This window comes from Nycticebus coucang, chromosome 21 (genome assembly GCF_027406575.1).
Source record: "Nycticebus coucang isolate mNycCou1 chromosome 21, mNycCou1.pri, whole genome shotgun sequence".
NCBI lineage: Eukaryota > Metazoa > Chordata > Mammalia > Primates > Lorisidae > Nycticebus > Nycticebus coucang.
The window spans coordinates 62,326,178-62,347,898 of record NC_069800.1 but is presented as its reverse complement, the minus strand read 5'-3'; the positions used below and the strand labels follow the sequence as shown (position 1 = coordinate 62,347,898).

General features: G+C 53.3%; 1 protein-coding gene across 3 annotated transcripts in view; it reads left to right on the top strand.

Moving 5' to 3' along the window:
* The first annotated feature begins 1,075 nt into the window (after window positions 1-1,075).
* PMEPA1 (prostate transmembrane protein, androgen induced 1) overlaps window positions 1,076-21,721 on the top strand; it is a 58,975-nt gene continuing 38,329 nt past the window's right edge. The window contains exon 1 of one of the 3 annotated variants that reach the window (XM_053574085.1): window positions 1,076-1,136. In XM_053574085.1, coding sequence (XP_053430060.1) covers window positions 1,133-1,136 — 4 coding nt within the window. In that variant the 5' untranslated portion in view covers window positions 1,076-1,132. Of the gene's footprint in view, window positions 1,137-1,496; window positions 2,100-21,721 lie in introns of those variants that run through there. The other 2 variants (XM_053574083.1, XM_053574087.1) reach the window with 2 other exon arrangements.

Here is a 21,721-nt window from a genome sequence, read left to right as displayed (position 1 = left end):
AAGAGTGAGCTCCCAAATGCTGGTCAGTGCCTTTGAACTGGGTTGAACACTCTGAGGCTCTAAGAGTGAGCTCCCAAATGCTGGTCAGTGCCTTTGAACTGGGTTGAACACTCTGAGGCTCCCCCCCAAAAAACAGGACCAGCCAACCATCCCTGAGCCAGAACCCTCCAGTGTCCCCACATTCCTGGGGGAGCTCTGGAGGTGTGACTGCACTAGTGCAGGGAGAGAACCAGCCTATCTCCGTGCTGGCTTTGGGTTCCGCAGGATTAATTCTCTGGTCTAGACAAGCGCCGCCCCACCCCTACCTTCACTTCCCAAATCCTGAAATCCTACCTCATCCTCTTCTGTCCAATCTACGGAAAAGAAAATAATCATTTTAAAAGCTTTTCTTTTAAAAGGCCCAGCTCATGACTGACCCTCCAGGCATTACAAAAATATGCGGGTATTTAAAGAACTAGTGATTTGTGGGGAAGGGGAAGCAGATACCCAGGGACCCAGGTTGGAACTCGTGCTGCGCCCTTGTGCCATCTTAGCAGGCGACTTCCCGGCCAGCTTCCTGGTCTAGAAAACGGGGATGATAATGTTCTGTCTCGCCGAGCTGGTGTTAGGCCGAGTTAATATTTGGAAAGTTTCTGGCACAGCGCAGGCACTCCGTAGGTGCTTGTTAAGTAAGCGGAGCTACAGGAAAGGGTCTGAGAGGCGACACACCAAATTCTTGAGAGGCTGGAGTTGGGCCAGCGAGGGGAGGTCTCTTACGTAATATTTTAATACTTTTGAGATCAGGAGAATGTGTTCTTGTAGCACTCGGGTAATTAAAACTTAATGAAATAAAAGTACCCTCTCCCCCTCCTCTTTCGAACTCCGGAGTTGAGTCCCCTCCCAGCCGGTGGCCCCTCCGGCAGCAGACCAGGGGTGTGGATTCGCCTCGGGCCCCGCCGGCTGGGGCGGCCACAATACACTAGTCAAGGACCTCTATTTACATGACAACGGCTCCCGGGAGTGTCTACGCGAGTTCCAGTCTCGCCAAGTCGACCTCCTCGGATTCGGGTTAAAGTGCACCCTGGGCTTGGTGGGCTGGGAGCCTCGTGCTGCAGCAGAACCGAAGGCGGAGAGTCTCCACTGAAATCAGGCAATGGGTGACTGATCGTGGGGGCTTTCTTTCCCATTCTCCAATTTCCTTTTCCTGAGCCCCCGGAACCCTCCTGCTCTTTGATAGGCTAACCCCAAAAGCTTGGGTCAAGGACCCCGGGCGCGGGCAGGGGTTGGGACCACTGGCAACACGCCGGGGTGGGGCTTAGGCCGAGTCCCCCTCCCGAGGCCCAGGCTTGTGCGGGACTAACGGTCAGAGCTGACCCTAGCTGGGAGGGGACACAGCGCCCCTCCTCCGTCGCGCTGGTCTCGGGTCTACGCGGGCCGCTTGGCTCTGGCCCTTTAAGAGCCCGCCCCGTTTACCGTCACCCCGCCCCCCAGACCGGGAGGGGGTGCGGGGGAACCTCGGCGGGGATTGGCGCAGCGCGCGCCCCCTCCCCGGCCCCCGCGCGGTGGGAACTGGCAGCCCCGTCTAGCGCTGACGTCAGACCGTCTGCCTGCCTCCGACCGCGGTCTGGGAGCGAAACCCGATCTCCTTGGACTTGAATGAGGAGGAGGCGGCGGCGGCGGAGGCGCTCGGCTGGGGAAGCTAGCGGCGGAGGCTCAGCCCGGCGGCAGCGCGCGCCCCGCTGCCAGCCCATTTTCCGGACGCCACCCGTGGGCACTGCCGACGCCCCACGGGCAGCCGAGGGGCGGTCGGGGGGCGCAGAGGAGCGAAGCCCGGCGCACTGAGCCCCGCGGCACCCCGGGAACTTGGCTGCGACCCGAGCCCGGAGAGCCGGGGCGCGCCTCCCCTGCCGCGCGCCTCCTGCATGCGGGGCCGGAGCTCCGGGCGCCGGCCGGAGCCCCCCCCGGCCGTCCCCGCGCCCCCCGCATCCCGTGCCGCGCCGCCGCGCCGTCCATGCACCGCTTGATGGGGTTCAACAGCACCGCCGCCGCCGCCGCCGGGCAGCCCAATGTCTCCTGCACGTGCAACTGCAAACGCTCTTTGTTCCAGAGCATGGAGATCAGTGAGTGACCCCACGCCCCCCTCCCCGGGGACCCTGTCGGATTCGGACTCGGTATCGGGGCGCAACTGCGGGCGGGGGCCCCGGCTGTGCGCGCCCCTTCGGGCCAAACGCCCTATACTCCGGCTGCGGCCGCCGCGCCCCGGGCGCGCCCTCCCGGCTCGCGGCAGCTGGCGGCCGGCCCGGCTTTGTCCCGCGGCGCTGCGAGCCTGGCACGGCCCCCGCTGCCCGCGCCCCGCCCGCCGAGACTCGGACCCGGGGCCCGAGGCTGCGCAGGGCGGGGAAGGGCCGAGGCAAGCGGATCCATCCATGAAGTTTCAATTTTATTTCCCCAAGGGGCAGTCGCGGTGGAGCAATTAGGCCGACTCTGTATCAACTTTGGGCGGGGGGTGGGGCTGTCTGGTCTGCGAGGTGTCTGGGGCTCCGGGTGCGTGTGTCTGGAGTGTTTGCGCGCTGCGTCTGGGTCTCTGGGAGTAGATTTCCGTGCGTCTGTGCAGTGTTCGTGTATGCGTGGCTCTGTCTGGGTCGGAGTGTCTTCCCGGGGTGTTGCCTCCGGGTTTTCTGCGTCTCACTGTCTCTCCCTGGGTCCGGGTTTGGGGCCACTCCGGAGTGTGCGCGCCTCTCTGGGGGTCTGGCCTGGGTTTGCCCGGGTGTGGAGACCGTTTGCGTCCAGGTGTCTGAATCAATCCAGGGCGCAGCACTGGTGTGTCTGGCTCAGCGTGGATCCTGAGTGTGTGTCATTGTGCCTGTGTCTGTGTCCCGGACGCACCTATAAATAGCCTCTGTCTGGACAGTTTGGTTCAGTCTGGCTGGGGCAGTGGTTGCAGATGAGTCAAAGTTTGGGGCCGTTTGTGCTTAGGACTGCCTTCCGCTGAAAAGGGACAGTGGACCGAAGGTGGGAAGTGGGGTTTTGAACCTTGTGGCTGACATCTGTGCCCTGCATTTCCAAAAGTTGGGATAAGTAAGTTCATACACAGCTCACTCAGATGGATATTTGCTCGGGTGGGGGATTGAACCACCACTCCCTGGATTTTGGCTTCTCCAGCCAGCCTTATTTGGGACTTTTTGCCTCTCTGAGTTTTAGTTTCTCCATCCTTGCCCCACAGCACCCCAAGTGAAGGGGCACACAGCCCTTCCCTGCTCAGGCCAACCTTACTCCAGCTGGGAGCAAGACCACAGGCAGCCACCACCGAAAGAGGGCAGTTGCTGGGTGACTCATAAGCCAGTTTCCCTAGGCGACTGCCACAGTTTGTGGCCCCTGAGCCTCTTGGATGAAGTGCAGAAGGTAAAATAAGAAGCAACGTGGCTTCGGTGCTAGGTCCTTCCATCCACCTCCAGGCGCTCCCTCCCATTCACAAGCTCTCTACCCCACTTCTCCCCACCCCACCCCAGCTGCCCTGTGCCAGGCCAGGGAGGTGCCAGGAGAACCTGCCCAGAGCCAGAGTTGGCGGAATTGACTTGCCTTCCCAAAGGCCCTTTGTGAACTTGGGAGGCCAATGAAATGCAGGAGGATATTATTAAAATATGTTCACACATGTTTGGAGATTCTTGCTGCTGCTGGGCGGGTTGCTGCTTCAGTACCCCCAGTGCCTTCCACTCTGTAAAGCTGCCCTAGGGGACCTCCTGCCCAGGGGGTACATACTGTTGTGTCACCATTATGCCCTGGGCTGAGCACAGTGGAACATTCTGCTCTTGTCGTCTCTTTATGTTTAGGACTTTGTTTCTAAGGCATCGTTCGTATTTCTGTCCCCTCTTGCGCTAATCAGCCTCTAATGATGTTTTGACTGACACCAAGGCCTCTTGCCAAATTCCTTGCTTTTGCCCTGTGCACTTCCCCACTGATGGCATTTGAGTGGGATCCTTAAGGTTAGGGGCTGGAATGTTGGCCGGTTCCAGCTGGCCCCTGGGTGCCCCAGTTAGTCCCAAGCTCTGTATAGACAGCCCCCTTACTCACTGGAAGAAAGCCACAAGGCAGGAAGGGAACCAATCTTAAAAATGAAAGTATAATGTAACAGTTTGTTGCAAGTGTTAATCAGTTTCCCTTAAAGACTGAGGTGAGAAAGCCTTAAGGTCTGGTGTTTCCTGCAATTTCTTTATGCCAAAAGAGAGGAAGGAAGGAAGGCCAGAAAAAAAGGAAGGAAAGAAACTACTGGTGACAGCCCAGGTGCTTCACCTCATGCCTGTTGTTGGGAGCTATCTACATCTAGAACTTTGCAGAGGCTTTGGAGGTGGGCCTGGGACCATGTCCACACAGCTCTTTCCCTATAATGCACTTTCTTTCTGCGACAGGAGATTGACCTTGCTAGGTTCCTTAAGCCTCCTTGGGCTCACTTTCCTCATCTGAAAACGGAGACCATGATATCTGCCATCAAAAATTCTACAATCTTTTAAAGATACGGTCTCTCTGGTCTAAAGTCTGGCTGGAGGTCTCCGCCTGGTGTCCAGTCTTCGTCCTGGGAGGAGCTTTGGCAGGCTTGGAGTCCAAGCCCTTGGTTTACAGACAAAGGAGACTGGAGACGGAAAGTGTTACCTGAGGTGCCTAATGCTCACTACCCCCAGGCCAGGGCTGTTTCTCCTGGACCACACATGGTGCTCCTTGAGTCTGGAAGGTGGGTCTCCAGAACAGGTCCACCTTAAACTTGGGCCTGGAAGAAACCAACAGCACCCCTTTGCACCTAGGGGCGTGGAGCCTATCTGCTCAGAGTCTCTGGAAGCCAGTGGAGCAGGCTTGACTTCAAAAGACAGTTCTGGGGCCCCATATTTTTCCAGAGTTAGGGGGTAAGGGGTGCTTTCTATTCCCCAAACATACTCCATGGGAAAATGTGCTTTCTTTTGAAAAGCCAGGGTTGTGGGGTTAAAAGCAACCAGATATGTGACGACCCAGCAGAGGTGACACGGGGAGCTTGCTGCGGCTACTTTTGAAGAAAGGACTCCTAGCATGCCGGCCTCCTGGCACTCTGGTTGACCTGCTTTCCGTTCTGCTGCATCTCAGAATGTACCCCCAGTCTTTCTGCTCCAGCTTCTGCTCTAAACTCTGGGGGGTGGGTATGCAGAGCAATGCTAAATATGCTCTGGGGACAGACCACACAGTGGTGTCCTGAGGGCCTTGGCAGGTGCTTCTGCCCTGGACCCACCTCTGGCAGTATCTACTGTGGCACATACATACTGCCCCTGGCTGGCTGGTGTCACTGAGCCTGATTTCTCTTTCCCAATCTGCTCCCAACAAATATTCGAAAACATTAGAAAGTCTCGGGGCACCCAGTTTTCTCTGGTTTGTCTGGCATATGTTCACGTATGACACTTGCTGAGATCTAGGGAATCTCAGCCTTGGCACTGTGACATTCTGGGTCAGGTCATTTGTTAGAAGGGAGGGGCCAGCTGTCCTGGACACCTTGGGATGTAGCTGCAGCCCAGGCCTCTCCACTAGGTAGCAATACCCTTCTCTGAGTTGTGACAACCACAAATGTATCTCCAGACGTCATCAAGTGCCCCTGGCTGAGAACCGCTATTTAATCAATTAGTGATTTGAGGGCCAGAGAGCAGCCCCGGGTTTTCAGATGATGAACCCTTAATTCCCTTCAGAAATCAGTCCCCATGAAGCCCCAATGTGGGGCCCACACTGCATGTTAGCTTCTGTTACTCATCTGCTTAGCCTTTGAGCGCCTGTCATGTGCCAGGAAGGGAAGATTGGGCCTCCCTCTCGAGATGAAGTTTCCAGTTTTCACCTTGGATTTGCATATATAAGGAGTAGAGTCTCTGGAATCTGGGAAAGCTGACGTTTCAGGATTCAGATTCAAATATAGATGTCTGACACCCTCTATGTTCCCCTGTGGGCCCTCTAAGCTGGGACTTCTCACCCTCAGGTTTTCTGGTGTCTGGGTTTTAGATTGTGGTGCAACAAGCAAATGGAGTTAGATGACTGGACTCCATGGTCAGGCAGTTGGGCGCTGCTTCCCAGGAGGCCTGGTTAGCTCAGCTAGGTTGCTCAGCGTGACCCAGAGTCAGGGCAAGTTTAGCAATTGTTAAGATGCAGAATAAGTAATCGGTCCTGCACTGACGTGGGCGCACACACACATGCACCTATACACACACACAGCTGCTACCCCAGTCTGCCTTCCCTGCCAGCTTCTCTTCGGGTTGGGAATGGGGAAAATTCCTGGGCAGGTAAGAAGAAGAAAAAGGGAAAAGTGCACGTTCTTCCCCCATAAGCTGAGCGAAGGTGTGCTTCCTCCTTTTGAAAGAGGAGGAGGAGGAGTGTGAGCTACTGCCCAAGAGCAGGAGGCTGCCCAGGAGATCAGGTGGAGGCTGGCAGGCCCACAGCAGGGTACTTTTCCTCAGGACACACTTTTCCTGGGGACACAGGGCCTCTAAGTATAGATGCAAGATACACCTGCCTCCAGACAGCCCTGGAGCCACGGGCTCAGGTGTGCCCAGACACCTGCCACCACCTCCTCTTTTATTCCAGCCCAGACCCAGGATAGTTATGTGTTTATGGCTTGGTCACTAGTTTGAAAGTATGAAAATGTTTGAGAAGGGTGCTAAGGGTAGGGCTGAGACCGGAGGGTCCACGTGGCTCTGTTCAGGTATGATCTCCCAAAGACAAAGTTTATAGGCACTCAGGGTCTGGGATCCTGCCCAAAGACAAGGAGCTCTTACAAATTGGATTTCGGAGGCTGTACTGTCGCCAGCCTTGGGCTCTGCGCGGCGGGGACACATGCTGAGAGGAGGAGAATGGAGCTGAGGGCTCATTTTTTGCTTTTAGGAAGGTGTTGTGTAACGCGTACATGGTTGGGGCACGTGTGGGGAGCCGTGCAGCCGGCACGCCTGCTCTTTGTGTGCCCCAAGAAACAGCAGGGACAGCACCACTGTGCCAGCAAACGCAGTCGTCTCAAGGTGGGCTCCTGGGAATGGGGGCGTGAGTCCTCTCTAAAGGGGCTACTGCTACAGCTCAGCTCCCTGTCACCATATGGGCCTAGATCTTTCCATTCCAGGGGACCCGAATGGCTAGATTCTGATGTAAAACTCCTGGGTTTTAAGTGCTGGCAATTCCTTTTCTTCACCTCTCACCAAGAGGTATAAGGAAACCTTTCAATCTGCCCTGCTTTGGGTTAAGAGTGTGACCAAGCTTGGGCCAGAGGGGTGGAGGTTCCAGAACATCTTGGTCATGTCCCCGTTTGCTGTCACCTGGCCTCACTGTAAAGTGGAATAATAATAGCTTCCGTGCCGAGGGTGTTGTGAACATTCAGAGCGCGTTCCTGTCTTATGTGGCCTGGGGTCTGGTACAACTGCGTTCTTGGGAGGATGGTGACATTAGTGGGAGCATATTGGACTTGTCCATTCTGCCCAGCTTCCCACTGGTCACTCCCTGGCTCATTGGTGGATGAGAAGGCCTGCACCAGAAAAAGGATTCTTCATGCAGGGCCTGGGAATGCTGGAATCCCCAGGCCCATCTGGGGACCATGACCTTGAATGTGAAAGTAATTAAATATTTGTGTAATATTCCTTGAGTTTGCCAGACCCACCAAGACCTAGCGGACAGCAACGCCCCTCCACCACTCCCCACATACATGCCTCTAGCCCAGAGGGTTCCAGATGGTCTCTTAGGGCCTAATAGGGTCCCTTAATCCACTGCCAGCTTCAGTGGACAGGCTGGGAGAGGGTGTGTAAGGCACATACCTGAGGCCAGGAGGTCCACACCACCTTGACATCCAGGCACTCCACAGGGTCCATTTCATAAGACAACTGGATGCAGAAAGCCTAGAAACTTCGTGATGGTTTGAGGCTTTCAGTTTGGGAAATTTTAAAAACGTTAATTCCCAGTTTAAATTTTTAACAAGTGAGTGTAGGTAGGGGGCAAACCATCAGAATAAAGGGCCCCCCAGCCCCTCACAGGCACAGCAAGTTGAGTGAGGCCCTGTCTTTAGTTTCACTCTCTGAGTATTCCTGCCCTGCCTTCTCCCCAAGGAGGGGCTGCACCTTTGGTGCAGCCATGACAACGCCGAGTGCTGTCAGTCAACCCCATTTTCCCCTTGGGTGACACTACAAAACCAAACCCTGACACCTCAGGGGTCTCGTCAGGGTCTTGTCAGGCACTGGCAGTGGTGTTTGTCACCAGGCTGGGGAAAAAAAAATCCCACAATGACTTGACAATGGGGTGGGGTGTTTCAGCACCCTGGGGTGGGCCCAGAAAATACTGGGGCATCCCTCAGCCTTCCAAGAGCTGTCTTCTGTTCCCAGGGTGGCTGGTGGATTTTTGCTTCTGTTCCTTTTCCTAGTTGGATGTGGAGAGATTATTACGTGCCAGGTCCTAGTGACGCATTTTTCTCAACCTTCAAAACAACTTTGTGAGAGAGCTATTGCCGTCACCACTTTGCAGATGCAAAAATGGGATCAGAGAGGGTAAGATATTTGCTCAAGGACACACAGCCAGGAACGGATGCAATTGGGATTCAAACCCAATCTCCCTGACCTTATACCGCATGCTCCCAAGCTTTCTTCCCATCACACCCACCCCCTGAACTCCAGAGTTTTCTTTGCAGGACTCACCACTACAGTGGTATTTCAGACTGCAAACCACGTCGGACCATTCCTTAGGGAAGAACACTGAGGAATTGGTCACCTCTCAGAGCAAGCAGTGAGAGCCGCTCCACTTGGACAAAACACTGGCTGACATTCACTGGAAGCGTCTCCCCAAAGCACACATGCCTTGCCAGGCTGCTTGAGGAGCCCGGGTCTCTGTCTCCACCTCCTTCATGCATACCTGATGAACAGCATCCTTGGGTGCTCCGGCATTGGGCAGTCTTTGTCGTGCCCCCGCTGACTCATCAGTGCCGTGGACAGCGCCCTGCCCTCTGAGAGCTGCCCTTCCCACGAGGAGACAGGGGACTGAGAGGAAACACACGGTGGCCCCTTCGAAGCCTCTGTCAGGCCACCCCAGCCTGGTCGTTCTTTTTGGGATCTGTGAGTGGCCCATGGCTTTCTCCGGTCATACCTGTCACAGAAGTCAGTAAATATTTGTGCAATCAGTTGTGACATGCCTGTTTTCCCTCCGGTCAGTCACCAAGCCCAAGAGTTTGGGGACCATGTTGGCTTTGTTCATGGTGTCCCCGCATGCATGGGTTAAACACGTCCTGTGCATTTGATGAGGGAGGGAAATGGACAGGTGGGGTGGCAGAGTTGTAGGAGACTCCAGGCAGGGGGTCAAGATACAGGCATAGAAAACCCTCAGGTTGGGGGCAAGCGTGGAATCTCTCCTGAGCCTCCTTTTGGCTCTCTGTAAAATGGAAAGAAGAACAATCTGCTGCATAGCATTGTCAAGACAGTTGCCCAAACCTCTGGCCTGAAATAGGATTTGTAATGCTCCCAGGCAGTTTCCACTATTTGGAGGCGGGAGCTGTGCCTTTCTCTCCTACCCATTATCTCTTCTTGAAGCCGAAGGATGGGGCAGGTGCAGAAACCAGTTTGGACCTGCCTTCGCCTTCCATCCTGGTTGCCCTGGGCAGTCAAGATTTTACAGGGAACACTTTAGTCCCACTAAGGGCATCAAAGTGACAGAAATGCATCACCCCAGCCTGCCCCCTTCCTCAGAAAGAGAAGTACTAGGATGGTTCTTTGAATGCTCTTGGTCGCAGAGTGGGGGTACTTGGGGGTTACTCTCCTGTTCGGCACCCATGGACGGAGCTTGAGTTTGCTCAGACGTGATGTGGAGACTCCACATGTTGAAAGGAGTTAGGTGGCTATCGTGACTCACTTTCAAAGGTATCAGGCGATGAACAGATATTCCCGGTGTTCCAGTGAATTCTAATACATACTTGTTTTTCACTGGGGAGGGTGTGGGAAGAGGAGAGGTGGCTTCCCATCAGTGCCTGCAGTGAATTTATGAGGATGTCAGAAAGGTTAGGAAATGTCAGGTCTGATTTTCTTGCCCTTCAAGATGTATTTTAACTAAAATCATTTATTATTGTATCAGTGGGTTTGGGAAGTGGCTCTACTGGCAGAAAAGAGAGTTTTAATTATTTGGTAACAAGTTTAAAATTTCCCAGTGGCTCTGGGATCTGATTGCTGGGCAGAGGTTGCCTTGGGCCTACAAGCTGACCGTTAGGGCTCCACCCCCAGGGCAGTACTGACCATTAGGGCTCCACTCCTGGACAGTTGTGCTGGACGGGTACACCCAACACCTGCACAGTCACGCAGGCTTAAGGTGCCGTGTTGCCTTTTAAGTTTTGAGCAATTGTTCCATATCCTTTGTCTCCAGTATGGACTTTGGGGGATGGAGAGGTGGCTATGCTGGGCCCTGGCTTGCACCACTGTAAGTCTTGTGACCTTGGCACAGAGAAGATGTCCAATAAACAGACAGTTGATGAGTGAGTGGATTTATGGTGTTCCTCAGTTACTTTCTGTGACTTATTTCCACCGAACGTGGAATGATGTTCTGTAAAGTGTGAGCATGTGGTGGCATCTGTCAGTGGAAGCTGTCACCCTTTACTATCACCGATGGGTTGTCATTGACTCCCAGCGTAGGGACCACAGCAGCATGAGACTGGAGTTTGTGAGATCTCCCAGAGGGGATGTTTCCAGCCCTGGCTTTGGGAGTGTGAAGATGACAATTTCAACCCTGAATTTGTTCGTGTGTCCGGGGCTAAGGATATAAGATTTTATGTGTAAAACCACATATCTTTAAGTATGTGAAATGTGCTATGTATTATGTATATGTGTGTAAAACATAGACTGTTTAAACATGTTTGAATTCCACCTATCCAGGCTGGAGGCATCTTTGGGGTTGTCCCTTGATTGGAGCCCACCCTGGTGACCCCTCCTCCCACAGGTGTGCCCCAGGGTGAGCTTAGGTGAACCTGAACCTTCTCTCAGCTTTGCCCTGGGTTCCCCCCAGGCAGGTGAAATCAGATTTCCCAGGCTCTAGGTGGCACACAAGGGAAGTGAGAAGCTGAGTCAGTTTGTCAGAAATTTGGGGCAAAACAAACTGCCCTTTCCCCCGGGAGGTTTCTCAGCACCAGTGGCCCGGTTACCTGGCTGCCCACTGCACAGGTAGATGAGATTGCAGAGCTCTGTCCTGCATCCTGACTGCCTTGCTCTGCTTGCTGGACTGTCCAGGCAGCTGAGGCCTGAGGAGGGGTGGTGAGTGAGCTGCAGGGATTTGGAGTTTACAGCGCAGCTGGGCCTCTTTCTAGATGTGTGAGCTTTGGTCAGCCACCTACCATCCCTCATCTTAGCTGCCTCATCTTTGTCTTGTAAACTTGGATTTATAATTCCTGCTTGGAGGACTTCTAGCACCTAGCATGGGCTGAGTATGTAGGAGGTGTTCAGTGCATGCTCGAGGGGTGACAGTGCTGATGGTAAGGGGACTGACCCTGCCTAAGCCCTGCCTCAGAGCAGTTCTGATGTTGCCTCTTAGGGTTGGACATCCTGGGTGTGTGTGACACCCACAGATGGCAAAAGCTGCCCGACAAGGTTCAGATACCCAGGCGACCACTTTCAATCCCAGCCCTGCGGGGTGATTCATCCCAAAGGCTTCACTTCCTTTGGGGAAGGCTTGGGCCATAGCAAATGCTGTTTCTTCATCAGCCTACATTTTATAGCAGGTAAAACAGCTTTGATATGAAATACCCTGTCGATGTCAGTTGAGAGACGGTGTGAGAGCTTGGTGGTGGTTGATGCTATGCTTCCAAATCCCAGTGAGAAGAGAGAGAATCCCGGTGGCCTGTTATGGCTGCTGCATTTAAAGAATTAAAAACTCAAAGTTACTATGGAGACTTTTGCCAAGACTACGTATGTACAAGCTCACTTCCTTTACTTCACTCATGTGGCCACACATTTTAAGGGTTTAATTAAAGTCTTAAATAACTTTTCCAGAAGGTAAAGGAAAGTGGTGAGGGTTGGGAGGTTCGTTCAAGTCTGGGAACCCGAGAACTTGGTGCCTTAACCCTGCCGTGTTTTGTAACAAGCTCCCAGCTCAGCAGGCTGATGTGCTATAGCTGGCCATGGCTCTAATTGCCTCCTAAAAACAATTTAGTGGGTAATAATTCTATAAACCTATGAATCAACTTTGCGCAAACACCCTGAGTAATTTCTTTGTTCTTTTCTTTCTACTTTGTAATTGGTATCTGTAAAAGCCAAAGGTTTGGTCTTGCTGAAGGCATGATTCATTTATTGGTGTCTGGGCTGCCTCGTTATCATTCAGTCATTTCAGAATGCCATCGTGGTGAGCCCAGAGTGATTCATGTGGGGCTGAGCTTAGAAGCCGATGGGGTCACGGCCATAGGAGGAAACTATTTTTCTAATCTATTTATGATATGGGAGAAAGAGGTGGGTGTATGGGGGAGATAGAGAGGGTGTCAATTACATTGGTGAGTATAACCGATTAAATAACACCAGCCAGCCTTTAAATACCGCTCCATTTGCTGCTGTTGATCGTTGGGCTAGATCACAGCTAATGTACTCCTATCACGGGTGTATCTCTCCCCGTGTTTAGGCATCTTAATCTCTGAATAGGCTGACTCGTAGGGGTGCCCCTCCCACCCAAAGCCTGCAGGGGAGTTTCAAGTGGGAAGCGACAAATGCAGAGAATGTTGCCTTATAAAAAAGTTTATCCACTGGGTCCACTTTGGAACTGGTTGAATGTCTGGGCTTAAGTGTTAGGGGGCTATTAGCCCTCTCCCCATTTCTCTCACAGTGACAATTTTGAGATGTTTGCCACTGTTAGGTCTTTGCATTATTCTGCAAAGCCTTTGAACTTAACACGTGGTGATACTGATTTTGCCTAATTTTATTAGTTGCTTTGGGGCCTAAATAAAATTGTCACCATTCTCCCATCTAGAGGGTAATTAGAATGCTTGCCACATGGCCCAGAGGTGTAATTATGAGTTCCAGCTTCCAATTGTCCATGTAAATCTAGGCTCTGCCTACAAGTGCATAATCCCAAAGTTGCTTGTGTAGTTGAGGAGTATTTCTTCCTGTGGTGCCTTCTTGGTTGATTCTGCATCTGTGTGACTCTGCTGCACCCTCTACTCTGCTCCACTCACGGGGCCAGGCACAGGGCATGTTATTGGTGACTATGAGAAAGTTTACTGGAGGAGAAATTTGCTGGTTACCCTTTAGTTGGAGGAGAGTCCTCCAGCATTTATTGAGCTGCTTTGTGTCTTTGAAAGTATAGATCAGGGAGATTGAGTGTGTGTGGCATTTGATCCAGCGTCCCCTTTGCTGCCCATGACAGACATTGCTAATCAATTGCAGCTTCCACCTTTGCTGGGCTCAGATCCTTGCTGAGATGGTGTTCCTGGGGTCCTTTCCCAATCAGGGTTCAGAGTGGTCTGAAGTTCTCTGTGAGGAGAAATGGCTGTTAGAAACAGCAGCAGGAGCTGCAAAAATCCCGGTGGGAAAGAAATTTCCATCCCCACTGTGCTGTTTAATAAGTCACAGACAGTTCCTTCCCCACCAGTGGATGGCCCAGCCCCAAGCTTCAGTTACCAAGTAGCAGAGACCTCCCAGCCCTTTGGTGAGGCCAGGTCCAAGCGTGACTACAAGAATAAGAATCTCACTGAGATCATGGTTAGATCTGGAGTAAAACTACACTGCATTACTCCTCGGGCTCCTGATAATACATCATTTGTCTTTCTTTAAGATCTGGGTCACAAACCAATGTGCACAGACGTCTCCAGGTCAAGCACTTTCCAGCATCCCTTTACACTCTAGTGAGAACGAACTCTGAACCCTTCTCCTAGAATAGACCTCACAGGTGAGTGGATGCAGGGCTCAGGAAGAAGAACAAGAAAGGGGAGCGTCTGGGAGGCAGTTGGTATTCAGGGCATGAACCCAGTGCCCCCAAACTTTATCTACTTGATTATTTTTCTTGGCATTTGCCAGTGACATTGTGAGTCGTTGAACCCTAACTATTCCTACTGACAGTGGCAGGTGCTCACCAAGCACTTTGCACAAGCTGCCTCATTAATCTGAGTGGCAATCCCGTTGGTCCTTGAGTAGGCAGAGCCAAGCCACTTACCAGAGATCACCCAGCACAGAGCAGAGCAGGATTTGAACTTGAGTTGTGGCAATCTTGGCAGGGGTGGAAGGGAGACCCACAGAGAAGCAGGAAAAGGGCACTGGCAAGTCCATGGTCAAAGAGGAATCTTCTGGACACAGGGTTTTCTTTTTTTTTTTTTTTTTTGGTAGAGACAGAGTCTCACTTTATGGCCCTCAGTAGAGTGCCGTGGCCTCACACAGCTCACAGCAACCTCCAACTCCCGGGCTTAAGCGATTCTCTTGCCTCAGCCTCCTGAGTAGCTGGGACTACAGGTGCCCACCACAACGCCCAGCTATCTTTTTTTGGTTGCCGTTCAGCCGGGGCGGGGTCTGAACCCGCAACCCTCAGTATATGGGGCCAACCCTCAGTATATGGGGCCGGCGCCTTACCAACTGAGCCACAGGCGCCGCCCTGGACATAGGGTTTTCTTGCAGGCCCTGAAGCCCCTGAGGAGCCCAGGCCTTACCACTCTCCCTTGTGGAAGCTGGTGCTTTGCTTGCTCAGGCAGGGAGGCACCACCTCCCCCAGCCTCAGACACTTGCTGCTCAGCTTAAGGAGTGTGGCTGATTTGGGGTCCTTCTCTCCTTTGTCCTCAAGGACTTTTCCAGCTGGGCCTGCTACCCTTGACAGCTGGCTGGGAAACCTTCCTGCCTCCACATCTCCCTCTTTGGGAGGGTCACCAGAAAGTCGGGCCTTTGTGGGGAGCAGGGGTGAGGAATTAGCCAGTATCAGGTTGCAGCTGTAGGGAAGGAGGGGTCCTATGACCTTTGAGGGTCTTGGACAGGGCCTTGGCTCCCCTAGAGCCATGAGGAAGGATCCCAGAGAACATTAGGACTGGAGGGACTTCTTTAGCCTTCCTCAAAATGACTCAGTCCTGGCGGGACGTGACCACCACCAGGGGCACTCTGACTGCACCCCAGACCCACCTCTGGGGTGCAGTCTGGCCATCAAGGTTTCTTAAAACTCCCTGGGTCATTCTTGGGGGTGGCAGGGTTGAGCCCCACCAGGCTGACCCCAGCCTGGTCTTGAGAAGGACAGATGTGTGTATAGTGAGGGGAAGGAGGAAACTCAAGCCACTTGTCAGCCGCAAAGTCCCCTATCTCTAATCAAAGAGGGGCACTGCCGAGGGTGCTGTGTGGGTGCCAGGACAGCACCCTGCACCTTTCCTGGGTCCTCCTCCTGAATGGGCAGCAATCCTCCAGGCCTGGGAGCAGTGGCATTGGCCTTGTCCCTGAGTGCAAAGGACTCAGCCTTTCCAGTCATTTTTCTGATCAGGTACTCTAACAGCTGTGACAGGAGTGACACCGAGGCCCTCTGCCAGCCTGGGTTTTGGTGGTCAGAGTGGGGGGCTGGGACCTGTACGTTTCTGTCTAATTCAGGTAAAGACACAGAGAGGGTTTCTTCAGGGTCAGGACGTTTTCATGCTGGCTCTTTTCTGCATCTTGTTCCTGGCTGGACATGACCTTGGACCTGGGCTTCAGGTGAGAGCCACCCCAGCCATTCCCTTCTGAGTTCTATGTATGGCTTTGGTGACCTATGTGTGGCTTTTTGCTTCATCCAGGGGAGGGGGGCGGGAAAAATCACTTTTCCAAAGGAGTATCCTGGTGTGGGGTCTACGGCAGAACCGCAGATGGGCTTGTCTCCTCTCCCCTCTGTCATCTTTCCTGTAAAATGGGCCTAACCCATCACGTGCTCTGGGGAGGCTGTGAGAAAACTGCAGAGGTCCATCTGATGGCGCCAGCTGTCCTTCCCCCTTCCCTCAAGCGCCCGTGTGTTCCCTGCCATGACGTGTTTGTGGAGGGGTGATTTACAGATAGTAAAATGCACTGATCCCAGGTGTGCCGGATGGTGAGTTTGGGCCAGTGTGTGTGTGCAGCTCCTGCCTGAGTCTGCACCTGCCCTGGAGGATTCAGTCATCCAGGTGACATTTGCCTTCTGGAGACTTTGCATAGATGGAATCATGCCATACGCTTGCAGCCTTTGCCTGGCTTCTTCATGCAGCCTCGTGACTTCAGCCCCATCCATGACACTGCGTGCATCTCTGGTGGCTCTTTTTATTTCTGAGTATTCCATTGTGTGCGTGAACCACGGGCTGGCAATTTTACACACGCAGAAGGATGCAAAGGGGCCAAGCAGGGCCTGGAGGAATGACTGTCGAACAGTGGGACTCCAAGTGCCTCTGTGGGAAAACATTTTGTAACCTGAATCTGAGCCCGTAAGAAGTACCAAAGACCCAGGCATCTGCCCCAGCCAGGGTGACTCAAGGCGAGGCAGAACCTGGAGACCCAGCAGGCCCTGCCTGGCATTTCTGGGGCTGGGATGGCCCCACCAGTAGTTGATGCCAGCTTGCCTGCCTCACCTGGCTTGCATTCCTTTGCAGGGAATGAGGATGTGGGTGACCCCAGACAGGTATGAATCATGTCTTGGGCAGGTGGTTACTCAGCGGCGGGGAGCACCGAGGCTGCCTTTCTCCCAGACAGTTTGGACCTCTGCATGGAGCCGCGCACCCTGGGGGCTGGGGCATGGCCACCACGGTGTGGGTGCTTGAGGTGCCTCCTTAGAGAGACTGAGGCTGGCAGGCTGTGGTTCCTGTCCCCTGGCTCTAACATTCTCTAAAGAAGATGACAGTGGCAAAATGTGGCCGCAGAGTCTGAGTGCCGGCTTTGTGGCTCCAGGCTTCAGATCTTCGTTTGGGAAAAGGGTTTGCATGTACTTCTGACTCCTTAGGCTATTGTGAGGGCAACACCAGCCTTATTAAGCAAGTGACCACCATGTGCCAGGCACTGTGCTACCTGCAGCCCCTGCCAGAGCCACTAGATGCATTTTATAGAAGGGGAGACTGAGGCTCAGGACAGAAGCCACATGCCCGAGGGATCACGAGCCTATAGAACCACCCTAGCCCACAAACCCATAGCAAACGGTAGCCCAAGAGAAAATTTGAGATGGTATGTGATGGGCATTTAAAATTTAATAGTTATGTTAAATATATGTTAGGAAAAATATAACAAGTACATTATTGATTTCATGGGTAGTATTGTTTAAAGCCAGGCTAAGTAATACAAGTGAATCAATTGAATATTTATGTCAGTTGAAAAGAAAATTACTGAGAAACTTTAATTCCTTTTATGGGATATTTGGAGATGGCAGGTTTTAAATAAGCAGTCACAGACCCACGGCCCCTCCTCCAGAATGGAAGGAAGCACTTTGCTCTTTGGCCTTCTGAGTCACCCAGCCATATGAAGGTCAGGGTCAACTCAATCCTCGTGAAATCCAGGTCATAGGGTCATGCATGTCACCCTCGGGAGCGAGGGGTGGAACTCAGTTGCCCAGGCTGTGGCTCTGCCTTGATGGGGTGGAGGGGGGTGTGCAGGGTTAGGGGACTGCCACGCTCACCTCCTGGGAGAAGCTCCTGGAAGGTGGTAAGGCTATAACAGAGATGCCAATGAATGCTTTCTGAGTGACACTGTCACCAGCCCACAGAGTTTTCAGAGTGGTCCACTGAGGGTAGGAGTGTCTGCAACCTGCCCCAGGTCACAGCTATGTGGCATCCTGGTCTCTGTTTTAACCAAGACCCCCTACGTTCTTTTTTGTAATGGAAACGAAAATCCTTAATTTAATTGCTCTATGGTGTTGGAAATGGCTTGATATTTTGCAGAACAATTTATGATTTAGTATCTAGCCTCGTAATGCACCTTTTTAATGTGCATTAAAGGGAGGGAGGCACAATTGGAAACGAGAAGCAGACGGCTCTGGGCCTCAGGTTCACCTGCCATCTGTTGACACCCGTCTCCCACCGTGACCCCTTTATGGCTGGGAAAAGTCCTGGTGAGGGCCGTGTCAGGGAAGCTGCTGCTTGTCTGGCTTGTGGCTTGGCAGACCTTCCTTGACCCACACCCAGGATCCTGGGCCTGGATCTTATCCTAAAAGACCTGGGGGAGAGGGGGTCAAAGAGGTGATGCCCCCCACCCACTGGCCCTGGCATGTGTGGCAAGGAAGGCACCCAACGTCCTCTCCCCGGCCTCCCTGCCCCTCCTGGGGGCCTGCCTCCTACTGACTACCTGTCTAGGAATTTTTATTGCAGCCCACAGAGGCATTGCAGGCTGGCTGGAATGTGAAGGATCCTGGCCCTGGGAGGCATGGGGTGGGTGGACTTCAGACACACAGTACCTGGCCCTGTGGCAGGAGCACCAAGGTGGGACCCCACCCCCACCTGGCCAGCACATGGGACGTCATGGTGCTGCTGCTTCTGGAGGTTTCTTTGTGCCCTGATTCGACTGGGTTAATTCTGATTAGAGTTTGATGAGACCACCTCCTGGCCCATAGCAGGTACCAAGATAAACAGTGGATCGTGGTGAGACATGAAAACCAGGGCAGCAGTCACAGCAGCATTCAGGCAGCCCCACTGTCCCCCAGCACCGCTGTTGCTAGTCCCACTGTACAGAGGCAGACACGAGGTCTAGAAGGTGTTTGACTTAGGTTCTGTGGCTGGCTAGAGAGTGGCAGAGCATCCCAGCAGTCTGGCTGTAGCCCCCCTAATTCATCTGTACGTGGGCCTTGTGACTGACCAAGGGGCAATCATGGCCCTTACAGGTCCAATCAGCCTCACCATTCAGCGGCTGGTTGCTGGTAGCTGGGTAGCTGGTGGTCTAGGGCCTCATGGTGCAGGGGAGACATAGCGGGGATCTGACTAAAGCCTGCCCTGCCCTGGACCCTGGGGAGCATGGATGTAAGGAGGGGGTGGACGGAGGGACCTCGGGCCCCAGGCTAACTCTGTCCTCTGCAGGCCACTGTGCCTGTGGGTGCAGAGCCAGGGGTGCCGGCTGGTATGGGATACCTGCTTAGCCTCTTCTCGTCTGGTAGCTGCTGCCCTTGAAGACTTAGTTCATCCCAGGGCCAAGAGTGGCTGTGCAGGTGCCCTTCTGGCCACGGGGCAGGTGGGGACCTTAGAGGATCAGAGGCCTGAGCGAGGATGGGCTTCTGGGGGAGGACCAGGCCCAGGGGCACCAAGTGCCATGACTATGAGGTAAGGGCCTGAACCCCTTGTTCTGGCCCCTATGTCTCTACCAGGCCCAGTCTGTGGGGAGTGAATTCAGGGGTCCTCAAACTTTTTAAACAGGGGGCCAGTTCGCTGTCTCTCAGACTGTTGAAGGGCCGGTCTATAGTTTTTAAAAAAAACTATGAACAAATTCCTATGCACACTGCACATATCTTATTTTGAAGTAAAAAAATAAAACGAGAACAAATACAATCACACCGCCTCATGTGGCCCGCGGGCCATAGTTTGAGGACCCCTGGATTAGGTGCTAAGAGACTGGATCTCACCGTACCACCACGTGAGAGAGTACACTTGGGGCTGCTTCTCCTCTGGACCTCTGTTTCTTCATCTGTAAAATGGGGTTATAAAATGCACCCGCCACATGAGGTCATTGTAGGCACTGGGAGAGATGATGTGGGCTGTCAAGACATGCAGCTTCTTCTGTTGTGAAGACATGGCCAGTACTGAGGGGGAGGTGGCTACACAAGTCCCAGGGACCTACCTGGGAGCTGGGAGAGGAGAGAAGGGGATGAGTCCTGATAGCAGTGGGAAAATCTGGATCACTCCTGGGGGAGGAGATGCTGGACATGCCCTGAGGCGCGGATGGAGCTCCCTAGATCACAGGCACCAGCCAGTCACACCCAGGGTTCTAACACCACCAACCCCCCTGCCTTCTGCAGAAGTAGGCACAGTTGTCCCAGACCATATAGTGGCTGTGACGTTGGAACCGAGCCTCTTGGTACCACTGACATGGCGTGGACCTGGCCTCAGCCTGCCATGGGTCCTGGGCAGGTTTTTTCCTCTGCTGTGGGAGGGTGAGAGTGAGGTCCACTGGGATCTTTCCACAGCAGAGCAGTGATTTCCTTTGGGGAAAAAAATCCCCCCACCCCACCCCACAGAGGGGATGAGGGTACCAGCCAGCCCTCTAGACCCTGCCCCTGGCAGCCTGACCTACCCTGGGCACCCCTTCGCCCCCAACCCCAAGACCCTTTGTGACTGAGCACTGAGTCCTGGCCTGGTGCCTCTGCTAAAGGCACCTCTGTGCTGTCAAGGAGGGAGCCGCCTCATTCTGTGCTGTCGGGGGTCAGGGCAGGAGGCATGGTGGCCCTGTAATTCTGTGTGTCTTGAGGAGCCTCTCTGGCGGGTAATTTCACTCAACATTTCACTCCATTTGTGAATCTACTTGGCCTGTTTCTGAGCACCTACTGTGTGCTGGGCGTCATGTTCTGAAGCCGTAGCCATGAAAGGACAGACATGTTCCAGGCTCGCCGATGGAGAGAAAGCAGGAAAACCTGTATGTGTGGCCCAGCTTTTCACAGGTCCAAGGGTGAGGACAGGGAGGCACCAGGGCTGCCTTTCTCTTTGGACCTCACTCCTCCATCCCGTGGGGAGCTGGAGCCCCAGATCTCGGAGTGTGGGTGCATCGGCATCTATCATGTAGAACCGAGATGGGGTGAGCCCAGGACCCTGCACTGTATGTAACATGTTTTCTCCAGGAGGCCTAGGTTTGAGAACCTCTGGACTGTGGGGAGCACTTGACAGATGTCCAGGTCCCACCCCAGAGGTTCTGACAGATGGTATTAGCTGGGGGTTGTTCGAATTTACAAAACTTGAGTCCAGAGCTCTGCCCCCTCTTCTGGCATTTCCCAGGACAGAGCTCAGGCAGAATGTCACGGTTGGAGTGTATGTGTCTATTTTCCAAGCTTCTAACATTTGTTTCCAAAGGACCCTGCAGGTCCCAGGTAGGCTGTATGCCCTGCTCCCAGGCTTCAAGAGTCAATTAGCATATCTCAGCTCACAACAACCTCAGACTATTGGGCTTAAGTGATTCTCTTGCCTCAGCCTTACAAGTAGCGGGGACTACAAGCGCCACAATGCCCAGCTATTTTTTTTTTTTTTCTTTTTTTGGTTGTAGTTGTCATTGTTGTTTAGCAGGCCCGTGCTGGATTCGAACTTGCCAACTCTGATGTATGTGGCTGGCACCTTAACCGCTGAGCTACAGACACCGAGCCTGCATAGCCCTTCTGATGGTAAAATGTGATATATACCCCTTATCTAACCAAAAAATTGAAGAATTTGATAAATGATAGGCAGAGGTCAAAATGCCTGCAGTCCTAACATTTGGAGGTACAACTTTGGTCTGTGGATAATATTCATTTCTTTTTTTTTTTTTTTTTTGAGACAAAGTCTCACTTTGTCACCCTGGGTAGCTTGCCATTGTGTCATTGTAGCTCACAGCAACCTCAAACTCTTGGGCTCATGCTATCCTCTTGCCTCAGCCTCCCAAATGGAGAGGCACCCATCCTCTTGCCTCAGCCTCCCAAGTGCGACCACAAGCACCCACCATAATGCCCAGCTAGGTTTTCTAATTGTAGTAGAGATAGGGTCTAACTCTTAGTCAGGCTGGTCTTGAACTCCTGAGCTCAAGCGATGCTCCTGCTTGGCCTCCCAGAGTGGTAGGATTACAGGCTTGAGCCACTGCGCCCATCTAGATAATATTCTTAAGTGCATCTGCATTTAGGGCTGCTAGAGATCTGGTGGCAACGGTGGAGG